The following is a 17,099-nucleotide window of genomic DNA, read 5'->3' as shown; positions in this document are numbered from 1 at the left end:
TTTCACAGACACCGCCCCCTCCCCCAGACCAGCAGGGCGGCCCGGGCTCCCCGATATCTGCTTTGTCCGTCAATAATGACCGGCGGCAGCCATCGCCGTGGTCTGAGCCTGCACACCCTGACCCCCTGGTTCCCAGGTCGACGCTCAGCCCCGGAGCCACAGGGGCGGGCGGAGGCGGCTCTGTAAGCTCTGCCCTGCGGACAGTTCTCTGGCCTTGAGGGCCCTGCTGAGGGAGGAGCGGCCCTCGGCCACCCTGTCGGGGTGAAGAGGGGCGTGGCCCCCGTGGGGGCCTCTCTGGACCGGGGGGGGGGGGGGGGGTCCCCCATACTTGTGAGCCGCAGGGAGGGGCCTCCAGGAGCTGCCAGGGTCTTGCCTGCGGACGGGCCGTTTCTGTCCTCAGCCCGGCACCCGCGGCGTCGACCCCGAGAAGTCCCGGAGAGCCTTCTGCGTCCCCGCGACGCCCACGGGGCCGGGAAGATCCAGAGGTTGGAGCCGGCTCTGGGTCCCCGGCTGAGAAGCAGCCCCTGACCCGCAGGCGGCTCTGCTGGGCGCCTGGTGTGCGTCTGGGTCTCTATGCTTTGCGGTCGGGGGCGCCTCGAGCAAACACGTACCGTATTTTCCAGCGTACAAGACGACCCCCTGATCTCAGGTAAAACACAGGTTTAGGCCGATATTCGCTGTATAAGACCACCCCCCACCTCCGAGGCAACACCAGTTTTTTTTTTTGTTTTTTTTTTAATAGACCGCCTCTCTGACTCTGGCTGATCTGAGCAGGCGTTTTGATAATACTAGAACACAGTGTAGCTTCGGGTACAGAACATGTACACTGTGTTCTAGTAAAACGCCTGCTCAGATTGGCCAGCGTCAGAGAGGCGGCCTATTAAAAAAAAAACAAAAACTGGTGTTGCCTCGGAGGTGGGGGGTGGTCTTATACAGCGAATATCGGCCTAAACCTGTGTTTTACCTGTGAGATCAGGGGGTCGTCTTATACGCTGGAAAATACAGTAGCAGACGGTGTGGGATTTGCCATGAAAGATGGGGGTCCCTATCAAAGCCCCTCCCCCTGCAGGCTCCGTGTCCCCTTCCCTTTGACCTCAGGCTCTCCTCACCCCAAACCTCCATGAACCCTCCCATTCCCCTCCTCTCCCCCCGTCTGCAGTGATGGGGCGGGCAGTGTCCCCACCCTGTGCTCTGTGCCCTCCCAGGACCTTCTGCCTCGTCTGCCCACCGTACCCGCTGTGCCCGCTGTGCTGTCTGCAACGCGACTCTGACCTGGAAATAAACCTGCAGCCGCAAAGGGACATGCGCTGCTGACTGTGTGTGTGCTGTGACCCTGGCCGTGTCTGTCTGATGGTTTGACAGCCCACAGCTCCTCTAACTCAGGGGGAGGGGAGGGCGGGGGCAAGACCCAGGTGGGAACAGCCCAGCCGTCCTTCCTGTCCTCCGGGGCCCTGAGTGTGGCTCCAGGAGGGACTTCAGCCCCGGCCGGCCTGGCTCAGGGGTTGAGTGTCGACCTAGGAACCAGGAGGTCAGGGTTCGATTCCAGGTCAGGGCACAGGCCTGGGTTGTGGACTCCATTCCCATTGGGGGGCGTGCAGGAGGCAGCTGACCCATGATTCCCTCTCATTATAGATATTTCTACCTTTCCCTCTTCCTTCCTCTCTGAAATCAGTAAATGTATATATATATTTAAAAAGAGGGACTTGATTCAGGTCGACTCTTCACAAGACCAGGAGACGCACCCCGGCCCCTGCCCGCAACATCCCGCCCCGAGTAAGCGGGTTCCTGTGTCCTGCCACCTCCCGAGCTGTGCGATTTTCCTTCTCTACACGCCATGCAAGGTCGGAATAAAGCTCGTCAGGACCTTTTGGGGAGATTGTGTATAAACAACCTCACAAGGACAGCAGTCTGAGTGGATTCGGGGCCAGCGAGGAACGTCACTCTCTCTCCCACCCTCTCCTTTCTCCTTGGTCCTCGGACTGGCCTGGAGCTGCATGCTTGGCTTGTCCACAACTGCAGTTCCTCTGCTCTTCCCGAATAAACTCATTAGCTGTGCAATAACTTAAAAATGTTTTTTTTTTGTCTTGTTTTTTTTTTTTGTAGGGAAGGAGGGAGAGGGAGAGAGAAACATCCACTGGCTGCCTCCTGCACACCCCCTTCTGGGCAACCAGGGCATGTGTGTTCTTACCAGAATCGAACCAGTGACCGCTGGGTGCCTGGGACAAGGGTGCTCAACCCACTGAGCTACGCCAGACAGAGCCGGTTTACCTTTCAGGTTTGAACCTGTTAACCGTGACCATCGGGCGGAGGTGGTGCCTTCCAGATTTCTCTATTGTGAAGTCACGCCCTCCTCCCTGTCCACACTCTGTGCTTCAGCGAGTCTGGGAGTTAAGCTACCCTTGCTTGGTGGGGAGCATAGGTGACATTTTTGAAATTCTTGTTTAGGAAAATTTTCACATCCCCATTCAGTCATTTATATCATTATTCTGGTTTTAAAATGTTGCATGTTAAACTTATTGGCAATGTTCTAAACATCTGATTTGTCCCAGTATCTGAGCAAGTTTTGTCTTAAAAAATTTTCCTTCCTTTTGTGCCCCCCCCCAATTGTGTGCCTTAGTACTTATGTACATTAATTCAAGAGATAATTTCATACTTGATTGCCCCTCGTTAATGTATTATAGTTTCTCTTTAAATTCATAGGACTTTAAACGATTCTTCACACCTGCTTCTATACATGTCTATGTAAAACTTAAATGTCCAGCAAATTTTTTTTAGATACCAATTAGATTGTTTTTCTTGGAGATAAGCGAAACTTGGATGCTGTAATTTTGAATTCGATATCCTAAGTGTTCATTTACTTTCCAAATTGACTTGGTATTTGCAGTGGAAACAAACTAAAAATGTCTCTTTGTAAACTTCTGGAAAGGACCAAAATTCCCTAATTTCAAAAAGTTATGGTGGAAGAACTTGCCCCATTCCAATCTCTAAGAATGACACTAGATCCCATCACATATGGCATCAAGCTCATTTTCGAGATACATTTTAAGAAAAGTCCACTTACTAAGCACGTGAAGTCAGTTATCAAATTCACGACCCTTTACCAGGTGGTAAGACTGGTTTGCTAACGCCTGGCTTACGCTGCCTGGGGATCCCGGAGAACTAGCAGCCGGCTTGGAGGGAAGCCCTTTCTAGGAGCTCCTTTTGCGGAAATCACGCAGCTTGCTGGATCCTTGGCCTGGAAGCCACAGAGCCACGTCAGAGCGCGGAGGCCTGCTCCTTCTCCCTAGGGCTCCGTGTCTAAGCTTGCGGCTACCCTAAGAGCAAACCCCAAAGGCCCTCTAGGACCGGAACCTGCTTCCCAGGCCGGGCTTTAAAGAGCCGGTTGCCGGAACTAGAGGTGGCCCCTGGAGCGCTAGGCTTTCCCAAGGAGCTCGCCAGAGAAGACAGCAGCCAGCTTTCCACGCTGTGTACAGCCTTTACTGAGGACCTGCGTGGCTCTGAAAAGAGCCTTTGGTTTCTTTCTCTGGATGTTCAGGTTCCTCACTTGCCCTTGGCCTTGTGGTGGCTCTCGGTCTTCTTGGGCAGCAGCACGGCCTGGATGTTGGGCAGCACGCCGCCCTGCGCGATGGTCACACCGCCCAGTAGCCTGTTGAGTTCCTCGTCGTTGCGGATGGCCAGCTGCAGGTGCCGCGGGATGATGCGCGTCTTCTTGTTGTCGCGGGACGCGTTTCCCGCCAACTCTAAGATCTCCGCCGTCAGGTACTCCAGCACGGCCGCCAGGTACACGGGCGCGCCCGCCCCAATGCGCTCCGCATAGTTGCCCTTGCGGAGTAGCCGGTGGATGCGGCCCACGGGGAACTGCAGCTGGGCTCTAACGGAGCGAGATTTGGCCTTGGCACGGGCCTTGCCACCCTGCTTGCCCCGCCCAGACATAACTTAAGATGGCAGCAGCAACAACTAGAAATCTAAAACACGCCACAGAGGGCCTATTTATAGTCTGCTGTAGATTGTGACTTGCCATCTGATTGGCTGACTGGCGGGTGACTATCCAATCAGAGAGCATTACTGAAATCACTTCATTTGCATACACGTCACTACCATTATCCAATCAGATGGCGGCTGCCCAGCGGTCAGTTGAAGGCCACCCTATAAATACCAGGCTTTTGGTCACCCCCCGCTGTTCCCTGACCCGTGTCAGTGGCAGTTGTGGGGCTGAGCACGCACCATGCCGGAGCTGGCGTCGAAGGGCGCCGCCATTTCCAAGAAGGGCTTTAAGAAAGCCGTTACCAAGACTCAGAAGAAAGAGGGCAAGAAGCGTAAGCGCAGCCGCAAGGAGAGCTACTCGGTGTACGTGTACAAGGTGCTCAAGCAGGTGCACCCCGACACCGGCATCTCGTCCAAGGCCATGAGCATCATGAACTCATTTGTGAATGACATTTTCGAGCGCCTCGCTGCTGAGGCGTCGCGCCTGGCGCACTACAACAAGCGCTCCACCATAACCTCTCGCGAGATCCAGACGGCCGTGCGCCTGCTGCTGCCCGGCGAGCTGGCCAAGCACGCCGTGTCCGAGGGCACCAAGGCCGTCACCAAGTACACCAGCTCCAAGTGAAGGATTGGGCCTCTCTCGGTGGCCTTTTAACCCAAAGGCTCTTTTAAGAGCCACCTCCAACTCTTTAGAAAAGGGCTGTAAGGTTACGTTGTGCACCGCACACTCATGGCTAGTAATCCCAATGGCCCCGAGGGCACTTAATACAATTTGTCAATGACCAACACAGCTCTTTCCAGGAAACGTAGGTGGCTCTTAAAAGAGCCTTTGTGTTTAATCCTTCCTACTTGTTTACTTGGAGCTGGTGTACTTGGTGACGGCCTTGGTGCCCTCGGACACGGCGTGCTTGGCCAGCTCGCCGGGCAGCAGCAGGCGCACAGCCGTTTGGATCTCGCGAGAGGTTATGGTGGAGCGCTTGTTGTAGTGCGCCAGGCGCGACGCCTCGCCCGCGATGCGTTCAAAAATGTCGTTCACGAACGAGTTCATGATGCTCATGGCCTTGGACGAGATGCCGGTGTCGGGGTGCACCTGCTTGAGCACCTTGTAGATGTAAATCGAGTAGCTCTCCTTGCGGCTGCGCTTGCGCTTCTTGCCCTCTTTCTTCTGAGTCTTGGTAACGGCTTTCTTAAAGCCCTTCTTGGAAATGGCGGCGCCCTTCGACGCCAGCTCCGGCATGGTGCGTGCTCAGCCCCACAACTGCCACTGACACGGGTCAGGGAACAGCGGGTGGTGGCCAAAAGCCTGGTATTTATAGGGTGGCCTTCAACTGACCGCTGGGCAGCCGCCATCTGATTGGATAATGGCAGTGACGTGTATGCAAATGAAGTGATTTCAGTAATGCTCTCTGATTGGATAGTCACCCGCCAGTCAGCCAATCAGATGGCAAGTCACAACCTACTGGTGGACTATAAATTGGCCCTGCATTTGCCCTGAGGGTATCTTCTCCTCGCAGGACATATTCGGCACCATGTCTGTGACGGCCAAGCAGGATGGGAAGTCTCGCGCCAAGACCGTATCTCGCTCTTTCAGGGCTCAGCTACGGTTCCCCGTGGGACGCGTGCATCGCCTGTTGCATAAGGGCAACTACGCGGAGCGGATCGGCGCCGGGGCGCCCGTGTACCTGGCGGCCGTGCTGGAGTACCTGGCGGCCGAGATCCTGGAGCTGGCGGGCAACGCGGCCCGCCACAACAGGAAGTCACGCATCGCGCCGCGCCACCTGCAGCTGGCCATCCGCAACGACGAGGAGCTCAACAAGCTGCTGGGCAAGGTGACCATCGCGCAGGGCGGCGTGCTGCCCAACATCCAGGCCGTGCTGCTGCCCAAGAAGACCGAGAGCCACCACAAGGCCAAGGCCAAGGGCAAGTGAGGAGCAAAAAGCAACGTTCAAAACCAAAGGCTCTTTTCAGGGCCACCCAAGTGTCAGAAGGAGCTTAAGCAAAACGGTGACTGACAAGCCCTGGCCGGCCCAGACGGAAAGGTCTCGGGTTTGGTTTGGTTCCGGGTCAAGGGCACGTGCCCGAGGTGCGGGCTCCATCCCCGGTGGGGAGGGAGGCGGGTGTATGTGCAGGGGCAGCCGATCAATGGTTCTCATCATTGACGTTTGTCTCCCTTTTCCTTCCGCTGTGAAGCCAATAAAAAATGTTTTAAAAAGTAACGGGCTGGAGTTTAATTGGCCACAACTAACCCAACAGGACACTGGACTAGTCTAGGTGGGATGACGGGCTCTGAAGCCGCTCAGACTAGTCGCAGAACGTGTGACGGCTGCAGCCCCTGGCCTCGGGGCTGCTCGTTAACCAGACGGCAGTCCCGGCGGCGGCAGTGCGGTTCCCACGGGGAGCGGCCTGACCCGAGGCGCCCCGTCAGCGGGGAGAGCGTCTGTCCGATAAGAGGGGACCTTGATCTCCTGGGCGTGAGGCAGGAGGGAGATTCCATGAGCTTGGTCACCTTGTTAATTACACGAATGCAGCAAAGTCAAACATTAAACCTCAGAGCCAGTCAAATCTGCCCATTTTGTCCCCCAAGGGCTAAAGGTTTGGGGTAATCATTTACTTCTGGGGAGCCAGAGAGGTGAGGAGCGGAGAGACACCGTTTGCGGACGGAGGACCCTGCGCTCCGCCGCCCTCAGGTCAGCCCTGTCTTCTGCCCTCGGTGCTCGGCCTCTGCGTCCGGCTGGGCCTTCCAGCGAGCAGCTCAGCTTGGCCAGGGCCGCAGGTTGTGGGTGGGGAGTGGAGCTCGTCTCTCCTGAGATAATTCCGAAAAGTGAGAGCGGAGCTGGCCTTTTCCTGAGGAGCAAGAGCCCCAGGACTCCAGGGGACCCCCTGCCAGGACCCCCTCCGGTCATTTTCGCAGGGACCGCCCCACGGGAACTGTCAGCCCCCAGTAACCCCTCTGACAGCCAGCAGCCCCCGGCCGGCGCCCCGGAAAAGCTAGCTCGCGCCTCCAACTCCGTGACCCTGGGGGGCCCGTCTCCGGGGCAAAGTGTTGAAGAGCGCTGTGTCTTCCATTGGACTCAGGACACCTAGACACCGAAAACAGTGTTTCGGGTCATTAATCCGTTGGAATCTTCTGGGTGAGTTTTCGCAGGAGATTGGTGGCTCAGTGGGCTGGGCTGTCCCGTGCACACAGAGGCCTCGGGTTCAATGCTGGGCCAGGACACAAGCCTGTGTGAGGGCTCCATGCCCGGTAGGGGGCCTGAGGAGGCAGTGACTGATGTTTCTCTGCCTCCCTCTCTATCTCCAAAATCAATAAACACATAAAAAAAAAAATAAGATTAAGTTTTAACATCCAGCGCTTACTGATATCAATTAGAGACAAGGAGACCCCGAATGAGAAGAACATTACAACCTTCAGGCACCCCAGGCCAGGTCCCTCGTTTCAGAGACGCGAAACTGGGGCCCAGGCCTTGACCTTCCCAGGCACACCAGGTCTGCTAAGCCCCAACCTGGCGTTGCCCCACCAAACATTTCCTCTAAGTTCCCAGGGGAACCCTGCAGGGTCCTGTACCCTGTAGGATGCTGCTCTTCATCTTTGCTCGCGTGTCCTTTAATTCCCGCAGGTGAAGCCCAGCCCCCGGGAGAGCAGGGACGCCATGTCCGCTGGAGCGGAAGCCACCGTCAGCGCCGGGGACGCGGCCCCAGCACCAGCCTCCAGCAAAGGTGAGGTGGGGGCGGGGGGGGGGGCGCCCATTGTGGGTAAAACCGGGGCCCGGTGACCGCGGCTCCTTTCTGGGCGTCTGCAGCATCTCCTCGCTCCCGCCAAGTGCCAGGAGTTTCATAAACGACAAAGGATGTTTACTGAGAATTATTTCGTGTCGTGCAACAAACTGGGAGGGCATAAAGCAGGTGTCCCGGCGTCATTTGTCGCCGAGGCAGGAAGTCAGAGCGGATGCCAAACAGAGGATGTGGAACCCACCCTCGGCGGCGCTGAGCCTACGTCCAGGAGGCATGGCAGCGGGTCTGCTCCGTTCGCTCCAGGCCTGCCTCGGCGTGACCGCAGGCGGGCCCTCCCCTCCCCGATGGTCCTGGTTCTGAGGGGGTGTGACCCCCGCCCCTCCCGGGGGACACAGCAACGTCTGCTCACAGGCCGCCTGCAATTGCCCCCCCTCCAGACGGAGGAAAGGGGGTGCAGAGAGAAACGGCCCTGTGACAGGCCCTCTGTGCCCTCTCGTCGCAGGCGTGTGCTCGGTCCGGCACGGGCTCGCCCTCCTCCTGCACCTCTGTAACTTTGCGATTTCCACCCAACAAATGAACCTGAGCATCGCCCTCCCGGCGATGGTGAACGGCACGGCCCCGGCCGGCGCGCCCAACGCCTCTTCCGCTGTCGCCCTGGACGACGGGAACGGCACTCTGATGGAACCGAAGGTGCTGGTATGCTTAACGAGACGCGACCCTTTCTGTGGTCTCAATGGCCTGATCTAAAGGGTTCATCATTGAGTCCGGCCGGTGTGGCTCAGTGGTTGAGCATCGACCTATGAACTTAAGAGGCCAAGGTTTGATTCCTGGTCAGGGCACATGCCTGGGTTGTGGGCTGGATCCCCAGTAGGGGGCGTGCAGGAGGCGGCCGATCCATGATTCTCTCTCAACAAGGATGTTTCTATCTCTCTCCCTCTCCCTCCCTCTCTGAAGTCAATAAATATATTTAAAGAGATATTCATCTCTCTCTCGCCAAAGGATCAACAGCAGGGTTCTTGTCCCCCAGGCGCCCGTGTATGCCTGGAGCCCTGAGATCCAGGGCGTCCTCCTCAGCTCCCTCAGCTACGGCTCCTTCGTGGCCTCGGTCCCCAGTGGCTATGTGGCCGGGCGAGTCCGACCCAGGCTCCTGATCGGTGCCTCCCTGCTGGCCTTCTCCGCCCTGAGCCTCCTCATCCCGCTGGCGGCAGGGGCCGGCGTGGCCCTGCTCATCCTGCTCCGGATCGTCCAGGGCGTGGCCCAGGTACCACGAGGCCGTGAGTCTGAGTGGAACACGGGTTCTAGAATGTCTCAGAAGCCCTGGCTGGTTTGGCTGGGTGGGTAGAGCGTCGACCTGCGGACTGAAGGGTGTCGGGTTCGAGTTCAGCCAAGGGCACATGCCCCGGGTTGTGGGCTCGATCCCCAGTAGGGGGCGTGCAGGAGGCAGCGAATTGATGATTCTCTCTCATCATTGATGTTTCTATTGCTCTCCCTTCCTCTCTGAAATCAATAAAAATATATTTAAAAAGTAAAATGTTCCAGATGACTAAGCGTGGATCGTTCCCCCGCCCCCGCAGGCGATGGTACAGACAAGCCAGTATTTAATTTGGGTGAAATGGGCTCCCCCCCTGGAAATGAACCAGCTCATCGCCATCTCCATCTCAGGTAGGTGAGGCCTCGGGGTCACCGCCCTGCACTGACCCGAGCCCCAGGACCGGCGCCATGCCTCCTCCCACCTCCCCCGTGTCCTTGCTTCTAAGAGCACGGCCCCACTCTTCTTCTTTCTTAAAAAAAAAAAAATAGTTATTGATGTCACAGAGGGAGGGAGAGGGAGAGAGAAACATCAGTGATGAGAGAGAATCATGGATCGGCTGCCTCCTGCACGCCCCGCACTGGGGATCCAGCCCACAAGCCGGGAATGGAACTGTGACTCCTGGTCCCCAGGCCGACACTCAACCCACACCGGCGAGTGCTCTGCACTTGTTAATTTATCTTCAAGCGCGTTATTTTCATTTTGCAAATGAGGCCAGTGGAGGCAGAAACAGACCAGGGTCACGTGGCTACTGAGGGGAGAGGCAGGAGGTGGGCCTCAGGGCGTCCACCCCTGGGCCTCTCGGCTCTGGGACCAGCTCAGTCTGCAGGAGGCATGCGGAGTCCGAGCCCGACCCCTCACCCCGAACATCCCCACCGCCGCTTGCGTTTAGGGCTCATGCTGGGCTCCCTGACGGTCCTCCTCGTCGGTGGCTTCCTCTGCGAGACCCTGGGGTGGCCGTACGTCTTCTACATCTTCGGTGAGTCTGTGCGTTTCTCCTGTGAGCCAGGAGTTTGCTTTCTGACGGCGAGGGCTGGGCGGGGCGGGTGTCCGTGACACTAGTCCCCGTGGTTACCCGAGCCCTCACAGACGTGGTGTTTACAATGACAGGGCCGTGCTCAGGGCTAGCTGTGCTGTGACTTTGCAGGAGGACGCAGGAGGCTGAGCTGGGACGCCTGGGGACACCCCCTCCTGTTTCTGGGGGGGGGGGGCGCGCCAAGGGTGCCAGAGCAGTTTCTTCTGTGAGATATGGAAAACGTCGTCTTGGTGCAATTACGTTTTTATTTTTAGAAGATACATTTTTATTGATTTCAGAGAGGAAGTGAGAGGGAGAGAGAGAGAGAAACATCAGCGATGAGAGAGCCCAGCTGGTGTGGCTCAGTGGTTGAGCATCGGCCGTGCACCAGGAGGTCGCTAGTTCCATTCCAACCAGGGCCGTGGCTGGATCCGCCATAAGAGGAGTGTAGGAGGCAGCACATCGATGTTTCGTTCTCATTGATGTTTCTATCCCTTTCTTCCTTTAAAATCAATAAAAACATAAAAAAAAAATGAGAAACACACACACACACACACAAAATGAGGAGAGAGAAACATCAGTGGCCTCCTGCACGTCCCCTACTGGGGATCAAGCCTACGACCTGGCAGGTGCCCTTGGCCCGGAATGAATGGAACCGCCGACCTCTTGGTGCACAAGGGCCAACCCGCTGAGCCCCACCGGCCAGGCCCGGAGGAAAGAATCTTGGCAGCAGCCTGACTAGCAGGGGGATGCTGACTGGCAGCTCAACCGTGAGGGCGTCTCAAGTTCACGGGCAAAGGCACTGGGCTCGGAACGGCCCCACGCCATTGGCAGCAGCAAGCAAGACGGCCCGGGCAGGGTCCAGGGGTGGGAAGTGGCCTCCACGGAAGATGGGGTCCTCCTCGGCCCCCCCCCCCCTTCCCCGATGTGCAGTCCTGGGACCTGGCAGGAGTGCTGGGCAGAGTCCAGCGGAGAGCACAGGGCCCGCCCACCGTCCTCTTCCAGGTGGGATCGGCCTCGCCTGTTCCTGCCTCTGGTTCCCGCTCGCCCACGACGACCCCGCGGCCCACCCGCTCATCAGCGCCGCGGAGCGGGACTACATCGCCCGCTCGCTGGCTCAGCAGGTGCCGCGGCCGCGCCCCTGCCCCTCCCCGGGCCTGGGCGGCGTCTCCCCCCGGAGGGACCGTGCCTCCCGATTGATCCTGCTTTCTTTCAGGACTGCGAGCCAGACCAGTCCCTCCCCATCACGGCCATGGTCAGGTCCCTGCCCCTCTGGAGCGTCCTGCTGTCCCAGTTCACCGAGCACTGGTTTTTCCACGTCCTGATGGCGTACCTGCCCACCTACCTCCACTCCGTCCTCCGCGTGGACCTCCAGGCTGTGAGTGCACAGAGCGCATGCGCCTCTCCTGCCGCCGCCTCGTCACGTGACCCTTGGTCTGCCCCGAGGTCACCAGGCACGTGACCCGAGGTCTGCCCCGAGGTCACCAGGCCAGGGGCGGCCTGGGCCTTCCGGGAGGAGATGTGACGTCACGCTTGAATCGTTCTGAATCATCTGAAGGGGGGTCTCCTGCTTTTTTTTGGCGGGGGGGAGGAAGGAAGGCAGAACAGTATGGTTCTAGGTCAGCGTGACTTTCCAAAGATGCCATGTTTTTGGAAAAAAAATATTTTTATTGATTTTAGAGAGAAAGGGAAAGGGGGGGGGGGAGAGAGAAACAATGATGAGAGAGCATCATAGATCGCCTGCCTCCTGCACGCCCCACACTGGTGCCCTCGACTGAGCCACGCCGGCCTGGCAGGGTGTCACCTTTTGAAGGAATTTATGTCCAGTTGACATCGGCAAACAGGGCATCCTGCTGCCGGCAGAAAGGATGGAGCGCAATGAAGTGCGCCTTTCTCGAGGCTGTGACAGACTCACAGGCAACATGTGCTAAAAACAGGCCGTTATGAACGGGATTCATTCCACAAACTTAAACCCTTTTGTTCAAGTTGGTTGGGTATGGAGACAGAGGCCCAGAGGCGCCAGGGCGCCATCTTCCCACAATGCACCGGGGCTCTGGCTGATGGAGCTTCTCAGGTCCCAGCAGGGAGGGGGTCGTAAACCAAATGGGTGTCGTAAGCCAGGTGGGTGTCGTAAACGTGGCAAAGAGCTCATCAGATGTCAGACTTGTTAGGGACAGCTCACAGGGTCACGGAGTTCTTGCTACATTCCCACTTTTTATTTTTTATTTTTTATTTTATTTTATATCCCCACCTTTTGTGCTCAAAAAGCCGTGGGCTCATGGAAACCGGGCTCCTCTGTTGGAAACCGGGCTCCGCTGTTGACAACATGCTAAGTGGCCAGCAGACAGCGACCTTAGCAGAGGTCAAGTCTGGACACACGTTCACACGGGGCGGGCAGCGGGTGCTGGGATCAGGAAACCCAAGTGTGGGGTGGCTGTGGGCCTTCCCTGAGGAGGAGGTGGAGTAGGGGGAGGAGAGGGAGAGGAAGAGGTGAGAAAGAAGGGGAGAGTGAGGACAGAAGCAGGTGACGGATCCAGATCCACAGGCCGGGGGATGAGAATGAGTGTGGGTCCCCACTCACAGAGGCCCGGTGAGGGGGAGGTGGCGACGGGAGAAAGACTCAGAGAGACTTGAGGCCCAAACCCAGGGCCCCATGGACCTCAGGGTGTGTTCTCGCGACACGTCACCGTGGTGGCCTTTGGTTGACTCGTCGGTAAAATAAATATCTTGGCCCACGTGCCTCTTAAATCCGTCCCATTGTTCTCCTTTTCCTTTAAAAAAATAATAATGTGTTTTTATTGATTTCAGAGCCGGAAAGAGAGGGGGGGGGAGAGAGAGAGAGAGAGAGAGGAGGGAAACTTCACCGATGAGAGGGAATCATGAATCGGCTGCCTCCTGCATGGCCCCTACTGGGGACATGTGCTCTGACTGGGAGTTGAACCTACAACCTTTTGGTGCCCAGAACGATGCACCAACTGATGAGCCCCCAGCTGGGGCTGGTTCTTTAAAAAAAAAAAAAAAAAAAAAAAAAAAAAAAAAAAGTATATATATATATATATATATATATATATATATATATATATATATATATTGTTTACAGAGAGGAAGGGAGAAGGATAGGGAGTTAAAACATTGATGAGAAACATGGATCAGCTTCCTCCTTTACACCTCCACCTGGAGATGTGCCTGAAACCAAGGTACATGCCCTTGACCGGAATTGAACCTGGGACCTTTCAGTCCACAGGCTGATGCTCTATCCACTGAGCCAAAGCAGTTAGGGCCGGGACTGGTTCTTAAAGCACCTGTTTGCAGGTGACTTTCTGTACGGAGAGAGCACTCATCCTTTCTTCAAACTAGACACACCTTTCCCTCAGAAATGACCTGGGCTCATTGCAGTGGTGCGGAGTGTGTGATAGAGGGCGATGGGCATCAAAGGAGAAGCCGCAGTGTGGACGGCACCCCGGGGACCAGCCGTGTCCTGCCAAGGGTGGGCGTGTACCGCACTGACTCCCCTCTGGTCCTCAGAGCGGCTTCCTGTCTGCTCTGCTGCTCGGCGTGGCCTTTATCAGCATCATCCTGGGGGGCCTGCTGGCAGATTGCCTCCTCTCCAGGAACGTGCTCTCGCTCCTTGTGGTCAGGCGGCTCTTCACCTCCGTAGGTAAGGACGCAGGTGGCCTGGGGGCGGGGCAGGGCGGGGCGGGGTGGGGTGGGGAGGGAGAGAAGGAAGTATGGGTAGACTCCCGGCCTCTCCGTCTGCCTCCTGCCAGGGGTGCTCTTCCCCAGCCTGTTCTCCGTGCTCCTGCCCTGGGTCAGTTTCAGCCTGGGCATCAGCATGGCCTTCTTGGCCCTGAGTCTGGCCACCAGCAGCCTCTGCCAATCTGGGGCCCTCGTCAACTTCATGGACATTGCTCCCAGGTAAGGACCCCTTGGCCTCCTCCTCCCCCACGGCAGCTCATCTCGGACCAGGGGCCCTGGACCTGGGTCATCAAGTGAGTGACACGTGGGATGGGGCTCTGGGAAGATCGACCCCAGCCCTGTGTCCAGATGCTGTCTGGAAAGAGCCATCGTTCCCCGCTGGGGGACACTGTGGTCACATGGCCTCGGGCCACGGGGCTTGCTCACGTGGGGTAGGATAAGGCTGAAGGGCATGGTGCACAAGGGGCCTCAGTCTCCGAGACAGCTGGGTATCAGAGAGCACGGAGACTCCTTTCATAGTCCACGGGACACACTCCAGCAGCCATGGACCAGCAGGACACGGGGAGACACGTCTCATCCTATGAGAGTCTTGTATCCCCCAACGCAAGGCTGCCAGGAGCCAAGAGGCGGTATAAACGAGGTCAGACACCACTTGTCTGTTTTGTATCAACAAGACTGACCGGTCAGCACAGGCTGCCCTCCGGGGTGTCGCAGGCCCCGCACAGGATGGCAACAGTCGCCAGCAGTATGTTTCCTTCAGGGTTGTGCTTTTAAAAAATATATTTTTATGGACCAAAGAGAGGAAGGGAGAGAGAGAGGTAGAAACATCAGTGATGAGAGAGAACCATGGATCAGCTGCCGCGTATATAGCCCCACTGGGAATGGAGCCTGAAATCTGGGCATATGCCCTGACAGAGAATCGAACCCTGACCTCCTGGTTCATAGATCGATGCTCAACCCCTGAGCCACGCAGGCCGGGCTGTTTCACACAGGTTTGACGAAGGGTCAACACAGCCCAGGCCACCCTCGAGCTGAGTGCAGGATGGCAGCAGGTCAACTGATTAACCTTTGTGGATGGTGTCTCTCTCTCTCTCTCTCTCTCTGCCCCCCCCCCCCCCCCCCCCCCCCCCCCCAGGTACACTGGCTTTATCAAGGGCTTATCCTTGGTCTTTGTTCAGCTCTCAGGAGTCATCGCTCCCACAGTTTCTGGATTTTTCCTCAGTCAGGTGAGGTCCAGCGTCCCCGTGAAAATATTTCCGAGCTGCACCTCCCGGCCGCCCGGAGTCAGACTCGGGGCATCAGTGTTTCCTCCGCGCCTCGGCCCAGCTGGGATCAGAGCCCCCAGCGCCCTCGGGGTTGGGTGGAGGGAGGAGAACGCTCCACTCCCTGCGTTGATGCTTCACGAGTTCCAAGAAGATGCACTTCCCAGCACATCATCAAACCCGGCAGCCATGCCGAGGACGTTCAGGGAGAGGGAGTCGCTCAGGAGGGAAGGGTTTCCCAGGATGCCGGGCTCTCAATCCTAACGCCTTAAAAGTTCCCAGCAACCGAGAAAGAGCCGGTCACCCCGCGTGGGAACGCAGCAAACAGGGACAGAATGAGGGAGCGAGAGGCTGAGCAGAGAACGCAGGGAGGAGCAGTGGCCTCGAGCAGCCTCCGTCCTGGGAGACGCGTTTACAGCCCCCAGGACAGACCGCCTGCCTTGCGGGCAGCAAGCTGACCCAGGGCAGCGGGATCCGGGGACAAAGGAGACGCAGGAGACATTGGCAGGCGTGGCATTCTTTTTAAAATATGTTTTTATTGACTTCAGAGAGGAAGGGAGAGGAAGAGAGAGAAGCATCCATGATGAGAGAGAATCATGGACTGGCTGCCTCCTGCATGCCCTGCACCGGGGATCCAGCCCTGACTGGGCATCGAACCCGAGCTCCTGGTTCATAGGTCGACACTCAAGCCTGAGCCACGCCGGCCGGGCCGCAGGCGCATCGTTTTTTCGGTTCGCTCTGATTTCCCACAAGGTCAGGAAAGTGAAGGCTAAGGAGGAAGGCGTGTCCTGTAGCTATCACGTCCTCTGTCACTGGAAGCTTCAGTTCCTTTCAGTCACTAACACTGGTCAGGAAGTGGCTGTGTAATGGACATTCTCACACTGACAGGGTCTCCCTGTCATTCACTCATTCACTCATTCATTCATTCATCCATCCATCCATCTCGCAAACATGCATCGTCCCTGGGCATGCACCGCACAAGGCACTGTGGAATGAAATGGAAGTGCCTGCCCCTCGGAAGCCTTTATTCTAGAATAGGAACCGATAGGAAATAAACACGAGGGCTGGATGTCCATTTTTAAATAGGGCGGTCGAGGAAGGACTCACTGAAAAATGATACTTAAGCCGAGGGCTGGAGGCAAGCAGGGGAGAGAGACAATGCTTTCGGGATCATGGGGTGTGGGTTGGGAGGACAGGTCTCTGCCGAGGGAAAGGCTGGCGTCCCTGCCAGGCTCAGCAGGCTCCCCGCAGTCCGGAGTTGAGCTGAGCTGGAGGGGGGAGGTGGCGGGGGAAGCTGGAGTCGCCGCCCCCTGGACAGGAGGGCCGCGAGCTCGGAGGCCGAGGTGACCGTGGCTTTGTCTCCAGGACGCGGAGCTGGGATGGAGGAACATCTTCCTGCTGTCCGCGGCCGTGGACGTCTCGGGCCTGGTCTTCTTCCTGGTCTTCAGCCGAGCGGAGGTGCAGGACTGGGCCAGGGCGCAGACCCTCACCCGCCTGTGAGCCCGCAACCCCGAGACCCTGTGACCCCGAGACCCCGCGACCCCGCGACCCCGCTGCCGCTTCTGAGCGGGTGTCTGCCCTCCCGGGCGTTGTCCTTTTGTGCTTTCGTTGAACTGACTCTGCTTCCGGTCTCTTCTCAGACCCTGAAGCCTCTGCCTGGAGGTCTTATTGGGGTTCGGGGAGCTGGAGGCGTCAGTGATCAAAGGGTGAGCTCCTGCAAGCATAGGTGTGTCTGCATTTCTCTCTAAGAAAATATATTTTTGTTGGTTTCGGAGAGGAAGGGAGAGGGAGATAGAAACATCAGTGATGAGAGGGAATCATTGATTGGCTGCCTCCTACACGCCCCACACGGGATCAAGCCTGCAACCTGGGCCTGTGCCCTGACCAGGAATCAAACCCAGGACCCTGCAGTCCGCAGGCCGATGCTCTACCCACTGAGCCAAAGCAGCTGGGCTGCGTTTGGATATCTATGCATTGCTCACCCCTCCCACGGTGATTGGGACATGATCATGCGGAGTTGGTCTCTGCCCCCTGGTACCCGGCCCAGGAACCCTAAAACCCTCGTCGCATGCTGAGTGGCGGGACAATGGGAGCCTCGTTT

At 57.4% G+C, this 17,099-nt stretch overlaps 5 protein-coding genes across 7 annotated transcripts; 3 read left to right on the top strand and 2 right to left on the bottom strand.

The window, feature by feature from the left end:
* Positions 1-3,494: 3,494 nt before the first annotated feature.
* Positions 3,495-3,933, bottom strand: LOC118727369 (histone H2A type 1-like). The gene has a single exon (XM_036453145.1). The coding sequence runs from the start codon at positions 3,931-3,933 to the stop codon at positions 3,541-3,543; it is 393 nt and encodes a 130-aa protein (XP_036309038.1). The 3' UTR covers positions 3,495-3,540.
* A 292-nt stretch (positions 3,934-4,225) lies between these two features.
* LOC118727375 (histone H2B type 1-A) lies at positions 4,226-4,609 on the top strand. The gene has a single exon (XM_036453152.1). The coding sequence runs from the start codon at positions 4,226-4,228 to the stop codon at positions 4,607-4,609; it is 384 nt and encodes a 127-aa protein (XP_036309045.1).
* A 190-nt stretch (positions 4,610-4,799) lies between these two features.
* Positions 4,800-5,227, bottom strand: LOC118727376 (histone H2B type 1-A). Its single transcript, XM_036453153.2, has one exon. The coding sequence runs from the start codon at positions 5,219-5,221 to the stop codon at positions 4,838-4,840; it is 384 nt and encodes a 127-aa protein (XP_036309046.1). The 5' UTR covers positions 5,222-5,227; the 3' UTR covers positions 4,800-4,837.
* A 271-nt stretch (positions 5,228-5,498) lies between these two features.
* Positions 5,499-5,962, top strand: LOC118727363 (histone H2A type 1-H). Its single transcript, XM_036453140.2, has one exon. The coding sequence runs from the start codon at positions 5,514-5,516 to the stop codon at positions 5,910-5,912; it is 399 nt and encodes a 132-aa protein (XP_036309033.1). The 5' UTR covers positions 5,499-5,513; the 3' UTR covers positions 5,913-5,962.
* A 659-nt stretch (positions 5,963-6,621) lies between these two features.
* On the top strand, positions 6,622-16,728 carry SLC17A4 (solute carrier family 17 member 4). Of its 3 annotated transcripts, none has more exons than XM_045586793.1 (12): positions 6,622-6,671; positions 7,602-7,701; positions 8,219-8,412; positions 8,744-8,977; positions 9,291-9,378; positions 9,918-10,004; positions 11,046-11,164; positions 11,257-11,418; positions 13,566-13,698; positions 13,808-13,955; positions 14,872-14,962; positions 16,364-16,728. In XM_045586793.1, the coding sequence occupies exons 2-12, from the start codon at positions 7,635-7,637 to the stop codon at positions 16,496-16,498; spliced, it is 1,458 nt and encodes a 485-aa protein (XP_045442749.1). In that variant the 5' UTR covers positions 6,622-6,671; positions 7,602-7,634; the 3' UTR covers positions 16,499-16,728. The 3 variants fall into 3 exon arrangements, with proteins under 3 accessions (XP_045442749.1, XP_045442750.1, XP_045442751.1); XM_045586794.1 differs by lacking the exon at positions 6,622-6,671 and adding an exon at positions 6,678-7,115 and having other exon boundaries at positions 8,219-8,406; XM_045586795.1 differs by lacking the exons at positions 6,622-6,671; positions 8,744-8,977 and adding an exon at positions 6,678-7,115 and having other exon boundaries at positions 8,219-8,406.
* Positions 16,729-17,099: the final 371 nt, after the last annotated feature.

The sequence above is a fragment of the Pipistrellus kuhlii genome, unplaced genomic scaffold (genome assembly GCF_014108245.1).
Source record: "Pipistrellus kuhlii isolate mPipKuh1 unplaced genomic scaffold, mPipKuh1.p scaffold_m20_p_24, whole genome shotgun sequence".
NCBI lineage: Eukaryota > Metazoa > Chordata > Mammalia > Chiroptera > Vespertilionidae > Pipistrellus > Pipistrellus kuhlii.
Note: the sequence above shows the minus strand (reverse complement) of the source record. Positions and strands in the feature narration are given on the sequence as shown.

Excerpts from the sequence above, each read along its gene's own strand:
- LOC118727369 (XM_036453145.1), bottom strand. The coding sequence starts at position 3,933 with ATGTCTGGGCGGGGCAAGCAGGGTGGCAAGGCCCGTGCCAAGGCCAAA.
- LOC118727375 (XM_036453152.1), top strand. The coding sequence starts at position 4,226 with ATGCCGGAGCTGGCGTCGAAGGGCGCCGCCATTTCCAAGAAGGGCTTT.
- LOC118727376 (XM_036453153.2), bottom strand. The coding sequence starts at position 5,221 with ATGCCGGAGCTGGCGTCGAAGGGCGCCGCCATTTCCAAGAAGGGCTTT.
- LOC118727363 (XM_036453140.2), top strand. The coding sequence starts at position 5,514 with ATGTCTGTGACGGCCAAGCAGGATGGGAAGTCTCGCGCCAAGACCGTA.
- SLC17A4 (XM_045586793.1), top strand. The coding sequence starts at position 7,635 with ATGTCCGCTGGAGCGGAAGCCACCGTCAGCGCCGGGGACGCGGCCCCA. Across the intron at positions 11,165-11,256 it reads CCCGCTCGCTGGCTCAGCAG|GACTGCGAGCCAGACCAGTC; the intron begins GTGCCGCGGCCG and ends GCTTTCTTTCAG. Across the intron at positions 13,699-13,807 it reads GCGGCTCTTCACCTCCGTAG|GGGTGCTCTTCCCCAGCCTG; the intron begins GTAAGGACGCAG and ends GCCTCCTGCCAG.